Raw genomic sequence first — 13,865 nt, 5'->3', positions numbered from 1 at the left:
ATATTCAACTTACATTTGTATTTCACTAATAACCATATTTACTTAGATCAAACCAAGTTTTTTTTATGTATCCTATCAAATAGTAACATACGAATTTGAATGGCGCGATAGAAGGACACCAGGAGAAAAAAACAAGCGAAAGCAAGGTTTCATTTGATAAATTCACTTTCAAGAATCTCAGCGTTTGGCCAAATTCATGTTTATGGTGGGTTATGCAGACGAGCCAAATGCACTGTTGCCCCCGCAAGACGAGCAAGTGGAGAAAATAATAGGGCTTTTGGAAGGTCACTCTTGAAAACTACCTGTCCCTCTTCGCGAAGGTTGAATTTATGGTTCAGTTTGAAGGTCGGAGAAGAAGAGAGGGAATGCAGGTTAATTATTGTGCATTTGGCCAATGTTTCGGGTACAAGGGTGCGTTTGATGTGTTGTAACCTGATATTTTGGTGTAACTGTAGGTTTATTTGTAAAAGTTCATTGATAGCTGCAGTCGGCCTGAGATTTTTGGGTTTGTGAGGATCCCTGGAAGCAAAGAAAGTAGCTGAGTTTGAGACGCCCCTTCTTCTGTCTTTTCTTTTTACTAAATGTTTGGATTTTGGTACCGCAGTCTCGGGCACTGAAAAGGTAAGCAATGCTCTCCATAGCTCGCCTGCACCCTACTGTTAGCAAGCGAGGACCCCACAAAATAAACCCTAAGTAACAAAAAACTTAAGGACACCCTGCTCTTCGTAAAGATATTGTTTAAGACTTTTCTTTAGAATTCCCCTTTTAAAAATAAAATAAAAATGACCCACGGGACGAAGAAAAAGAACGCCGTTCGTTCTTCCGTTCTCGTAAAGATGGAACGAGTTCCCGTTCCAGTTCCATCGATGCAAAATGGAACGTTGACGTTCCTTCCTCCTGGAAAGAACGCGTTCCAGGAACGCCGTTCCGTAAAACACTGGCTCCGCGACAGCGAACGTCTGCTGAGCGCGTAGCTTCTCCTGCATACATTTCGCGCAACCAAATATGTTTTTCTCGGCGGGAGGACGCAGGAACGACCACCGGTATGCTGCGTTGACGCCACGTGCGAACTCTAGTGCAAACCATGCATCTGTACTAATCTGTACCAGGAGCCGTGTATTTCGTTCGAAATCGTACACCGTGCTTCTCTCTGCACTTCGTTCCGCCGGAGAAGTTGTAGCTTATGAGTGGCCACATTCGTAAAACCTCCAGTTCCCCCTCGTTGTCTATTCCCATCCGATCGAGCCAAAACATGTTGACAAGGTCACGATTTCTTTTTCAGCTATCGTTTTACGTCTCAGAAAAAAATCCGACGCTTGCCCGAAAGGATATCCGTCAGACCGCGACCTTGAAACAACAATGCCAGAGAAAACAACAACGAGTGAACAACAACAATGCCAGCAACAACAACAAATCAGCGACAACAACAATGAAGAATTTCGTCGTTCCCACCGGGCAACACAAGTCCCCGTGTACACGCGCGCTCGTTACTTTCGCAAGACGTATACAAGAACAAACAAGACTTGCGGGCGCACGCACGACTTTCACATTGTCCCGGCGGTCCTTTCGAAGCGGACGGCGCTCGCAGTGACCCAAGTGTCTTTTGCCCTCCCGTCGCAATCGAAGCCACAACAACCGCGCAACTTTTCGAATGCACGCCCGCATATTGGATGTCGGTCGACGGCGACGCTGCCGGAGTTTCTACCGGGTCCGCTTGCATTTTCCACGTCAGCTCTACGAGAGGCCAGCGACGCGTGCTGATTGGACACGACCGTTGCGTCATCGGTCGGCTGCTACTCGTGTCGTCACCGATGGAACACGAGTCCCAGCCGAAAGGTGACGCAGCATTCGCGTTCAAAATGTGCCCCGCGTCGGCGCCTCTTGACGGTGACGTAGAAATTCGACGAGCACTGCGGCCTTCCGTCTAGGCGGTGCCTGGATGACGCGGACTTGCGAGGCGACCCCGTGGCCTCCCGTGTCTTGAGAAGCCTTCGCGACCTGGAATGGCAAGGGGGGTGGTCCTTGTTACGCTCCGCGACACCGCGAGCGCTGACCTGCCTCGGGGAATTTCGTATCTAGGGCCAATCGCGCCGGCGGCTGTCGGTTGGTCGGGCGAGCGAGGTGCGCCTGCCTTGCGGCCCAGTCTTCCCCCCCTCTCCGTTTTTCTTGAGTGGGGAATTGACGATTTCGGCAGAAGTGTCACCATCCATCACGAGCGCGGGAATCGAGCGCACGCGGTTTGCGTGCGCATTTGTTGCGCGGTTCACGTGGTCTTCCTCTGTAGCCGCGGGACCTGTTTCTCGATTAGGTCACTGCTGCGTTCATCTTTGTTTCTCAGTGGAGGCGGAAGGTTACGAGTGTGTGTTCACTCGACAGTAAATAATTCCTTTGTTTCGTACACTTTGTATCCTTTCGAGGGCCGGTTTTTGTGGATTGTTACGTATGACGACTGTGCGAATATTCGAATTTTGAATTCGAATCAAATAGGGATTGTTAAAATCATTCGACTTGACTTTCAGATTCCTAGTATTTGGCTTTGAATAAACATCAACATCAGCTTGCAAAAAAAAGAAAGAAAAAAAAGACAGATTTATTCGGAAACGCTGTTCATACGATGAAATACGCGAGTAGTCCCCACAGGGCTGTGCTGAATCTAAATTAAGCCTGAAGTAAGAAGCTTCAACTATCCAACCATTTTGACAAGAAGGGTGTTTGTTGGGGCCCTGGAACGAAGCAGTCATGCTCCCAGCTTTCTGGGGGCCCTCGACGAAGACCCGTAAGCCACACGCGTCGCCATTTTGAATTCAGGAATCTTGGGTCACCTGCAGTCACCTATGTGCACCACGAACATATTCTCGGTTGTTACGTGCGTAACATGACAACTAATTCAGAAAATACAAATGACAACAAGAACCGAGCAGAATTTCCCATCTTACCCGTCTCTCCTCGCGGCGTCGAGCGAGTTGCCAGGGTGGCGCAAGTGACAAGTCACTCGGTTCAAACGGTTCAACCATACCCGTTCATACATTCACCACATTCATTCCACACGTGGATTGGTGTTCACGGGTGTGCACATCCGTCAGTTATGTCTTAACGTTTAAGTGTTTGATTCGTGCTCGCCTCTTCGTTCGCGTCTCCTGGAGGAGATAAGCACGTAGAGATTCATTTGCTCATCTTAAACGACTCTTTTTTAGTCTTATGAACATTGCGATTAAATTTTTCTTCATTCGTATTTGATTCGGCTTTCAGGCAGCTATTCGGCCTTATTCGATTTGATTTAGGTTCGAGTTGAAATTTCACTATTCGCGCACCTCTTTTATGTGCCCGTTGTCGAGAAATCTGACTTGTCTATTCCATGGGGTGTGTATCGCCCCACCCCCTGCTTAAAACATTTGGTATGTAGTATATCTAAAGAAAATTTAAAAATCGCCTGGCTTACATTTTTTTGTCAAATGCAGGGAAGTGTTCTTTTTTTTTTTGTTTTTTTTTTTTTGTTTTAATGACCCGTACCTTGAAATTCCCCCCGCACCTTCCGATTGTTTTACTAGTAGGCACGGACGACTGCATTTGACAGAATGTCTGATTTTTTTTACAGCGAAGCTGTAAAACAATTGCCTGGCTTAAGTCGCTAAGGTCTGGGAAATAATAATAAATAATAATTGGGTTGTGTGTGTGTTTATACAGCCTAGAACTTGGTCTGCCTCACAGGGGCGACGAGTCTCCCAGCTGTAGATGAGAAATTTAGCCAGTGCGGTACAGCCGCTAGCCTGGGGTCTTTAACGTGCATCACGCAGTAGTGATACACGACCGCACGCCGGTACGATGCTCATCCAGATCGAAACGGGCAGGGGTGGGGCTCGAACCCAGGATCCCTGGGTTCTGCAGCGCGAGCTTTCGCTCCACGTGCTCCGAGCTGGTGTGCGCTAGACCACTCGGCCACCGATCCCCAGGTCTGGGAAAAAAATGCGTCCCCACATGTCGACAGAAAACTCCTCATTGGTCGTGGTATGCATGACTAAATAAAAACAAGAGGGGCCAAGTATGAATAAATAAAAACACAAAGAGGGTGCAGCCAGCGCGAGTCAGCCTTCCTTGGCATTATTAGATAGTGAGGTCCTAATCCCTTGTTATCATCTCCAGGCATCGTCTTCGAGGTCGTCCGAGAGGTCGTCCTCTAGGCATCGTCCTCGAGGTCGTCCTAGAAGTCGTCCTTGAGGTCGTCCTAGAAGTCGTTCCTGAGGTCGTTCTCTAGGCGTTGTCCTCGAGGTCGTCCTGGCGGACGACGTCTAAGACGACTTCAAGGACGACTTCTAGGACGACCTCGAGGACCGTCCTCTAGGCGTCGTCCTTCAGGTCGTCGTAGAAGTCGTCCTCTAGGCATCGTCCTAGACGTCGTAAAGATAAAATCTTCGCTGGTCCTCCATCTTCACGTGAAGTAAGAGGGCTCCCTTTTTTTTTATTATTTATTTACCCAGTTTATAGTGCTGACATTTTTGCGTCACCAGCGAACACTTTAAAAAAGTCTGCGTCTACTTTCACGCACACCACTCGGAGAGCCAATCACCGCAACTTACGAAGGCAGCTCAGCGAATAACGATGCCGAAACATAGGTTTAGACCAAAAAACGCTGTCTGAGTTGTGACATTAAGCAATGCAAGCGTGACGTTTTGCATTGCTTAATGTCGCAACTCAGACTGCGTTTTTTGGTCTAAACATATATTTCCGCATCGTCATTCGCTGAGCTGCCTCCGTAAGTTGCGGTGATTGGCTCTCCGAGTGTTGTGCATGAAAGTAGACTTACAGACATTTTTTTAGAGTGAAGGCCAACGCTGGACACAGTTTTGAAACGAGTGCTGCGTCACCGACAAGGCATGTAGTTGGGCGGCTAGTTGGTAATACACGCTGTTTGGTGGGAAGAGCGCAAAAAATGCGTAGGACCAGGACGAAGAAACACACAGACAGGGCGCTGTTCCACCCAAACCCCTCGCCACCGTGCACCTAGAAACTCTCCTTCAACACATCATAATCACCCTCCCAGAAGAGGAATCGTAGACTCCCCAGAACTTTCTTACCGAGCGCCGGAGCAGGCGTGTAGAAATAAAGTTTATTCTCCCCCTCTCTCTTGAAAAACACAGAAAAGGGCCCGATGTAAGAGAACTGAACTGCAACGTCAGCGCTCGGCTTCGAGTTAATAAGTTCGAGCCGAACGTTGACCCAATCGTCGCGTCCAATCTGTGGACAGCGTTAGCCTTCGCTGGTGTGACATCTCTATGAGCACTACGGCTTTGGTATCTAGAAGGTTTTGGCTTGATTGTTACTTTACCCAAACCCCCCTTTTCCCCAAAAAAAGAAAAAAAAAAGGTTTTGGAGGAGTTTTTGATATGAAACAGGGTGCAGACGTAAAGTTCCTGTTGGGGACCGTGTGTTTGTGCTCTCTCATCCTTTTGTAGGGGGCTGAGCGTGTGGGTGTCTATATGAATTGCGAAAGAGGGACATAGAGGGCAATACAGAAGACACGGGCTTACTTAAATTACTGCTGGTGGACCTATTGAGACACTCGGAATATGATGCTTAATTGAAGTAAAAGCTAATTCGATTTTTTTTAATATTAAATCTAACTGTGTCACTTTACGATGTTTGCCAAAGTTTGGAAAAACTCCACCGTGCGACCTCATTGAGGTTTTACAATGAAATACATATCTCCGGAAAGCTCAGAGCTATCTCTTTTCATTGATTATATCATAGCCTCCTGTCTACTCACAAAGCTTGGCAGTTCGACGACGGAGCCATAGAGTGTCCACTCGCAGATTTTGAGCGTGGGGATGTGGCAGCAGAGGGCATTTCTCGGGGAACCTGGTATTCAGCGCACAGCTTTTGCAGCGGCGAGGACTCGAAACATGGTTTTCAAACCGGACGAGAAAAGAAGTGGTAGCCCGAGGAACGCGAGGAGCACGAGCGGACATTCCATCGCTTGGGACAAGTTTGTTTCGGCGTCTCGCCGCAGCGGGGCGCCCGTTACATGCCTCCCCTCTCATCCGTTGTTCTGCCGCTCTACCTTTTCACTTTAGCGGCCGCGTCTCGTGGCGATCTGCGAAGCTTTGTCGTATAGAGGAGGCTATGATTGCACATTCAATATTGTATCTCAAAGATGAAGGGAGGGGCCGAGTGTACTTGTGTTACGTTCCTTCGAATAGACGACTGTCTTGAAAATCTTGGAAGTTCAGGATCTGTTTTCTCAAGGACCTCATTGGTTATTTGCTTCATTTTTTTTTTTTTTGCAGGGGGTATTGTAGTGGATTAATAAAAAAAAACAATACCAGGAATCTTGTTTGCTTCTTCTTTTATTGCATTGCCGCTATCAGCCGTATCTTTTATGCGCGTGTCTTGAATGTCGGTATTCTCTCTCCGCTCAAAAGCAGGAACAAAACGTTGCATGTCAAATATGTGAAAAGACAGTGAGTGTGCAGGCGAGCTGGTGATAGCTAATCACGTCATATAACACCTGAGACTGTGGTGGAAGAAATTGGAAACTTTTTAGCAGAAGGAACAGACACAGAAAGGGACGTCTCAAACTCCATACCACAGTCTTAGGTGTTATATGACATGATGTCAAATATAGTTTGTTTGTTTTTTTCGTAAAAATTTACAGATTTGGTTAAAAAAAGCCGTGAAAGTTAAACTTGTGCGGTTTGTGGGCTAATCATAATGATCAGTCGGCTAATTAAGCAAAATTTGTTAATTAACTTTTAATTAGTGAAAATAGATATATGGTTCTAACTAGAAACTTGCTGAGCCTAATCGAAAACCACTAAATCAGTAATTTTCAGAAAGACTTTGAGCGCTTAAGAAACGTAATAGTGCGCTAAAGTTACCACTTGCTTTCCAGAATCTTTTTTTTTTTTTTTTTGATATTGGTTTGCTGAGATTTTGTGCAATTAGTTTTCTGAGTACATGCGCGGTACGTTCTGGAAGATGCTTTTCGGCATATTCGCTTTGAAAATGTTTTGTTTTAGTAGTGGCACAGACAGCCGGCTGCTAACCGAAGAAGGTAAAATGCCGCATGGGGTGCCTCCAGGATACTAGGCCTTGGAACCTGCTGCCGCCCTGCAACCACAGAGAACTGGCAGTCCATTCCAACCTCTCTTTTAGCAGCTTCATGCAACCAGTGCCCCCGACGGCGTATTCGCGTATCCAGCTCGACGCTCGCCCTCCCGCGGCGGAAACTGGAAACGCTCTAGTGAGGGTCCCCCGATTCTCCTGCTCAGCGGGCATGGGGGAACTGCTCGCGATCATGGCTCGCGAAATGTCGTTTCCGAATGCAAGCAACACTCTTCACTGTCCCAACGTATGAACGCTAGACTTAGGCGGTTTGTGCGAGAGTGATACGCCCAGGGGGACGTTATGTAGTTTGCTAATTTTTTGCGATAAGTCGGCTAATTAAATAAAATTCATTAATTAAGTTTTAATTAGTGAAAATAGACATATGGTTCCAATTAGAAACTTGCTGAGCGTCGTCCAAAGCCCCTAAACCAGTAATTTTTAGAAAGACTGAGCGCGTGTGAAGCGCAGTAGTGCGCTGAAGTTACCACTTGTGGACCAGGTACAAGGCTGGGGTAAAAATTGCGCGGGCGCCTTACCGAAACCGCTAGCCTTGTACCGGCTCCACGAGTGGTGGCTTTAGTGCGCTTCTCACGCGCTGAAAGACTTTTTGAAAATGACTGATTTAGGGATTTTGGACGACGCCCCGCTAGCTGCTTATTGGAACCGTATGTCTATTTTCACTAATTGAAAAGTTCATTAGTGAATTTTAATTAATTAGCCGAGTAATCGCAAAGCTTAGCGCCCACGTAATGTCCCCCTGGGCGTATAACTCACTCGCAGAAACCGCATAAGTGTGGCTTTCATGACTTTTTTTAAGAACAAATCTGCAAGAATAAAAAAAAAAAGCACCCTGATATGGGAGGCAGATATACCCCTATTTGGCAGACCCAGATATGGATGTATAAAAAATTGGGCAGATCTGGTCATATAGGGCTTATATAAACTGATGTGCTTGATATGGCCAGATCTGCCCAATTTTTTATATATCCATATTTGTTTTTTTTTATATAAGTCCAGATCTGCCATTTTCGTAAGGGTAGTGGTGCAGCCGGTATGGGATTGTACCTTACTGGAGAGTTTTAGTATTGCGCATAGAAGTAAACGCAAGCGGTGTGCGTTTGCGTTAGAGTTGCGTGCCCCACGTTGTGCGTGCGCCGCATCGCCATACGCCATCCAAGACCGCGATTTCGGGCTCCGCGCACGCGCAGTGTGGAACGCGCAAAGCTAACGCAAACACACAGGGCTTGAGTTCGCTCGTATACGCAATATTAAAACTCACTACTGGTTCACCGGCTTCCAATGCCAACGAAACGTGCTGCAGTGATCAGACGTGCAAGCAGGTAGGCGTTCCTTCGAACTGGAAAGGCTGATATTGGCAAAACGACGGCGAGCAAATACAAAAGTAAATAAATGTTATAAAAAAAAAAAAAAACTAATAATTAAGAAATTTTTTTTTTTTTTTTTTTTTTTTTTTTTTTTTACTTTTGGGCATTTGGTCTGGAAGTATATTGGCGGCGACTTTGGACGTTTCGCCGATTGTCAAAAGTCGCGACTTTGATAGCACAATAGACTTTACCCACAATTAATGTAATTTTACATGGATTTCTCAGATTAGCTAGAATGTTTTCATTGATTTTAGACTATTTTATTATATTTGTAATTAAAATGCAGCAATTGGAACCAGTGATGATAATTAGCACTGTCTTCATTGTCATATTTCTTCGCGTGTTTAAAATTAGATCATAGGCAACAAATTATATTAGAGCTTGAAGAATTACTTATTCAAATATGTGAATCTTAATATTATTATTATTATTAATACAAATCGCGGCAATGTATGCCTCTAATTAACGTCAAGATCACGAGAATACTCTAACCATAATAGTCTTTCCAGAAAGGTAGAATTCTGTTTTCTTTTTAGCATATGAAAAACTCTGACATAGTTATCAAGATAGACAAACAGTTAAACGCTGGATGTAATATGAAGTCCTACGCGTCACGCGGTGCTATAAAAACACACACACACACACTTCAGCTCTCTGACTCGGATTCCGTCTTGGGTTGTTGCAGTGAGAGCAGCGTTTATTAGTTTATGCGTTTTGTGGACATATTGTAAAAACTGCAATTATTCTCTTATTCTTGTGCTGGGATAGTTGTCATTATTTCCCATAACAATTATCTGAGCGAGAAAAAGGCAGCGAGAACGCACAGATATCAGCACTGATTTTTTCAACAACTACGAATATCAGCCTGGATCGAACAGTATTTCACAAAATAAAGTTTCCGCGAACAACTTTTCTAAGTAAATAATTACGATATGAGACACATCTTGAGTCATGAAAGAATCCGAAATTAAGACCTCTGTCGAGAACTTAAATCCAAAATAGAGGTAAGTTTCGGTTTCGCTCCAGAATTAAAACGCGCATCCTTCCGTAATTAATACGCTAAACACCGTTCTTGTTTGCAGGTTAAAGAGGTGACCTGCGCTCATAAAACATTCGCTTCCTCGTATTACCAGAAATAATTTATGCCGCTCAGTGAAGCCGGCACACTAGACAGGCTCAACAGCGGCACGCATCTCTGACCCTTACTAAACCCGCCATCTTGGAAAATGAGTGGCGCCACCTATAGTTAGTTAATATCGCGAATAGGGGATCTCACTGAACCAGCTCATATTGCAGCACCCAGTACTAAACATCGTTCTTCTACTCTTGAGTCGAGGAGTGTCGGCTTTTACAGTTTAAATTCGACGTTCTGAGTGACGAAAGTTAGGAAATATATTCGTAAATGCGACTCTCTTACAGCGAAATGGAGTGAGGCAAGGGGTTTTAATACATCATGTAATTTGGATTAGAACGCCCCGTATTCGGGCGAGACAATAAATGAACTGGGAGTGTCGCTTGTAGTGTCAGATCATCAGCTTTTTGTTGTCGTTGTTGCTGTTATTAAACGAAGCACCTTTCTTATCGAAAAATCGGCAGGTTATCTCCTCAGCACCGAAAAGTGCCAAATAAATTGATGAAAACAAATGTCAAAAATCACTCGCTGAAGTAAAAAAAAAAAAAATTAATAATAAGTAAACACCGAGAACGCGCGGTGGTATCCGCGACTCCAACTAACTATAGGTGGCGCCACTCATTTTCCAAGATGGCGGGTTTAGTGAGGGTCAGAGATGCGTGCCGCTGTTGAGCCCGTCTAGTGTGGTGGCTTCACTGAGCGACATAAATTATTTCTGGTAATACAAGGAAGCTAATGTTTTATGAGCGCAGGTTACCCCTTTAACCTGAAAACAAGAACGGTGTTTAGCGTATTTTTTACGGAAGGATGCGCGTTTTAATTCTGGAGCGAAACCGAAACTTACCTCTATTTTGGATTTAATTTCTCGATATAGGCCTTAATTTCGAATTATTTCACGACTCAAGATGTGTCTCACATCGTAATTATTTACTTAGAAAAGTTGTTCGCGGAAACTTTATTTTGTGACATATTGTTCGATCCAGGGTGATATTTGTAGTTGCTGAAAAAATCAGTGCTGATATCTGTGCGTTCTCGCAGCCTTTCTCTCGCTCAGATAATTGTCGTGGGAAATAATGACAATTATTCCAGCACAAGAATAAGAAAATAATTCTAATTTTTATAATATGTCCACGAAACGTATAAACTAATAAACGCTGCTCTCACTGCAACAACCCAAAGACAGAATCCGAGTCAGACAGCTGAAGTGTGCCTGTGTGTGTGTTTATAGCACCGCGTGACGTGTAGGACTTCATATTACATCTATTGTTTGACTGTTTGTCTATCTTGATAACTATGTCAGAGTTTTTCATATGCTAAAAAGAAAACAGAATTACACCTTTCTGGAAAGACTATTATTGTTAAATAGCGTATTCTCGCGATCTTGGCGTTAATTGGAGGCATACTTTGCCGCGATTTGTATTAATAATAATAATATTAAAAGTCACAAATTTGAATAAGTAATTCTTCAAGTTCTAATATAATTTGTTGCTTATGATCTAATTTTACACGCGCAAAGAAATATGACAATAAAAACTGTGCTAATTATCATCACTGGTTTCAGTTGCTGCATTTTAATTACCAATAAAAAATAGTCTAAAATCAATGAAAACATTTTAGCGAATGTGAGAAATCCATGTAAAATTACATTAATTGTGAATAAAGTATATTGTGCTCGAAGTCGCGACTTTTGACAACCGGCGAAACGCCCAAAGTCGCCGCCAATAACCTTCCAAACCAAATGCCTCCCAAAAAAAAAAAAAAAAAAAAAAGGAAAAAAGAAAAAAGTTTTTTTTTAATTATTAGTTTTTTCATAACATTTATTTACTTTTGTATTTGCTCGCCGTTGTTTTGCCAATCTCAACCTTTCCAGTTCGAAGGAACGCCTACCTGCTTGCACGTCTGGTCACTGCAGCACGTTTCGTTGGCGTTGGAAGCCTGTGAAACAGTTGTGAGTTTTAATATTGCGTATACGAGCGAACTCAAGCCCTGTGTGTTTGCGTTAGCTTTACGTGTTCTACACTGCGCGTGCGCGGAGCCCGAAACTGCGGTCTTGGATAGCGCATGGCGATGGGGCGCACGCACAACGTGGGGCACGGAACTCTAACGCAAACGCATACCGCTTGCGTTTGCTTCTTTGCGCAATACTAAAACTCTCCAGTAAGGTACAATCCCATACCGGCTGCAGCACTACGTTGGGACAGTGAAGAGTCTTGTTTACATTCGGAAACGACATTTCGCGAGCCATGATCGCGAGCAGTTCCGCCATGCCCGCTGAGCAGGAGAGTCGGGGGACCCTCACTAGAGCGCTTCCCGTTTCCGCCGCGGGAGGGCGAGCGTCGAGCTGGAGACGCGAGAAACTGGAACGCGAGAATGCGAACACAGGAGACTCTAGGGAGAAGTAGGGATCGAAGGAAGTAGGGATCTAGGGACGTACGGGAGCGTGGCGAGGCTTCCGGAGCGCAGCACGGACGGCGCGCCCGGATTCGATTGTGGGGCGTGGTCTTACCGCGGCAGTCACATGTTCGCGAAAGCCTAGCCGAAGCGTGGACGCCGGTGACGTCACGGTCCTGAAATTTATCGACGTCCTGGGGTTGTAATAAGAGGTTCCGCGTTGTTCTCCCGAAACGAAGTCGGTCGGCTTCGACACCGTACATTTGTCTCAAGATTAACGGTAACGTGCTGGCTCTGCAGCGTACTGCGCTTTGGTTATCCGGAGATTATGCTCGTGCATGCTATGCGAGTTTTGGCAGCGTTCGCACCGTGTTTTCGCTGTGACTTCTGTCTAGGGCGACTACTCGGTCTGCTACGCTTTTGCGCTTGATCTATTTGCCCCACTTTGTATACGCTGTGCTCTCGTAGGTATTTAGAATGCGGCGTGGTGTTTATACGAGATCCCGCTTTTTGCAGAGTAGTGCATTTCGCGTGGGTCGTTTGTTGGTGGCGAAGTTGGTGCGCATAACCGAAAGCATAATGCACGAACGATTTTGTATTTTCTTTTGTGTGTTGTGTGTAGTAATGATTTTGGTCGCGACGGGCAGCAAACTTATTCACGCACATCACCTATTGTACTGTAACCTTTTGCTCCAGTCTGATATTGGCGATAAATTAGCAACGTTCGAGCGACGAGTGACCGAATGCTTTCTTCGAAAAGAAACAGTCGTCTGATGCAGTATACTGCATTTCTATATTTATGTGCGAGCGGGTGTGCTGTGCGTAGAGAAAGACGGGAATCATGCTGACAACACTGCAATTTCGCTACATTTGTTTCGCTTTCGGTTTGAAGAATGATTTGCATCTAAAAGGTGTTTCTTGGCTGGGGCGCGTCAAAATTTAAAGTTTCAGCCAACAAAAGAACAATAATTTACTCCGATGCTTTTTTTTTTTCTGTTTTCAGCAAGACGAGAATTTCGTGGTTGCTGCACTCTTCTGCGCCATCGAGGAAGGCAACTTGACCGGGTTGGAGGAGCTTTTTTCCATGTCCAGCATCAACCCGAATCAAAGTAATAAGGTAAGTAAGCCTTCCACCCCATAATAATATATTCTAATAACAATTAGGTTAAAAGTTCACGAGATCCCCCCTCCCTCCCTTTCTAACCTCTTTCCATTTTAGCAGAGTGAACGCTGGAGAGCAGACGACCTCAGCGGTCGCTCTGCTGAAGTGGACAGGCGTGGAATTAGCCTGTCACCGTTTTATTTGTTTATTTCTCTCTCTGTGTCTCTTTCTCAAATGTTGAAATTTTAGGGAGTTTTCGTAAACCGCGTTTCTCCTTCCGTTACGCTCTCCGCAACAAAGATGCCACTCCTGCGCACGCGCGCCGCTAGCCTTGTCTGCGGAGTTCCAGATCTCGTGACAGGTTGCGGTCAGTGTGGCGGGACAGCGGAGACGATCTAGAAAAGCTCCGTAGTATTGATTGTTATAAGTATTGCCAAGGGCAATCCTTATAATTTGTCTGGCAGTTTTGAAGTTTGTGTATTTACTAAAACATTTTGTAGCCTGTAGCCACCCCGTACTTTAATATATCGAATATATTGCTTATTGACGTAAGGAGTGTTGTAGTCTGAGCGATCCCCTTAAAGTTTTCGGCATTTCATTCTAAATAAAAAAAAAAAAAGGAATTCCTGGGTATCACACATGTGACTTCCATATGTTATGTTTATTTACAGTATTAAATTAATTACTGGCGGTGTGCTAGAATATTAAAATAATTACTTTTTGGCATCCTGCGCTACGTTTTCTCTCTCTCTCT

General features: G+C 44.9%; 1 protein-coding gene across 4 annotated transcripts in view; it reads left to right on the top strand.

Moving 5' to 3' along the window:
* Nucleotides 1–13,865, top strand: part of LOC8051751 (death-associated protein kinase 1) — a 198,538-nt gene that overhangs the window by 110,193 nt on the left and 74,480 nt on the right. For 3 of the 4 annotated variants that reach the window (XM_040211939.3, XM_040211936.3, XM_040211938.3), the window contains exon 2: nt 13,013–13,126. In XM_040211939.3, the coding sequence (XP_040067873.1) occupies nt 13,094–13,126 (33 nt within the window). In that variant the 5' untranslated portion in view covers nt 13,013–13,093. Of the gene's footprint in view, nt 1–13,012; nt 13,127–13,865 lie in introns of those variants that run through there. The other variant, XM_040211937.3, reaches the window with a different exon arrangement.

Source organism: Ixodes scapularis, unplaced genomic scaffold (genome assembly GCF_016920785.2).
Source record: "Ixodes scapularis isolate PalLabHiFi unplaced genomic scaffold, ASM1692078v2 PGA_scaffold1__304_contigs__length_218370807, whole genome shotgun sequence".
Taxonomy (NCBI): Eukaryota; Metazoa; Arthropoda; class Arachnida; order Ixodida; family Ixodidae; genus Ixodes; species Ixodes scapularis.
This window is presented reverse-complemented; position numbering and strand designations above follow the sequence as displayed.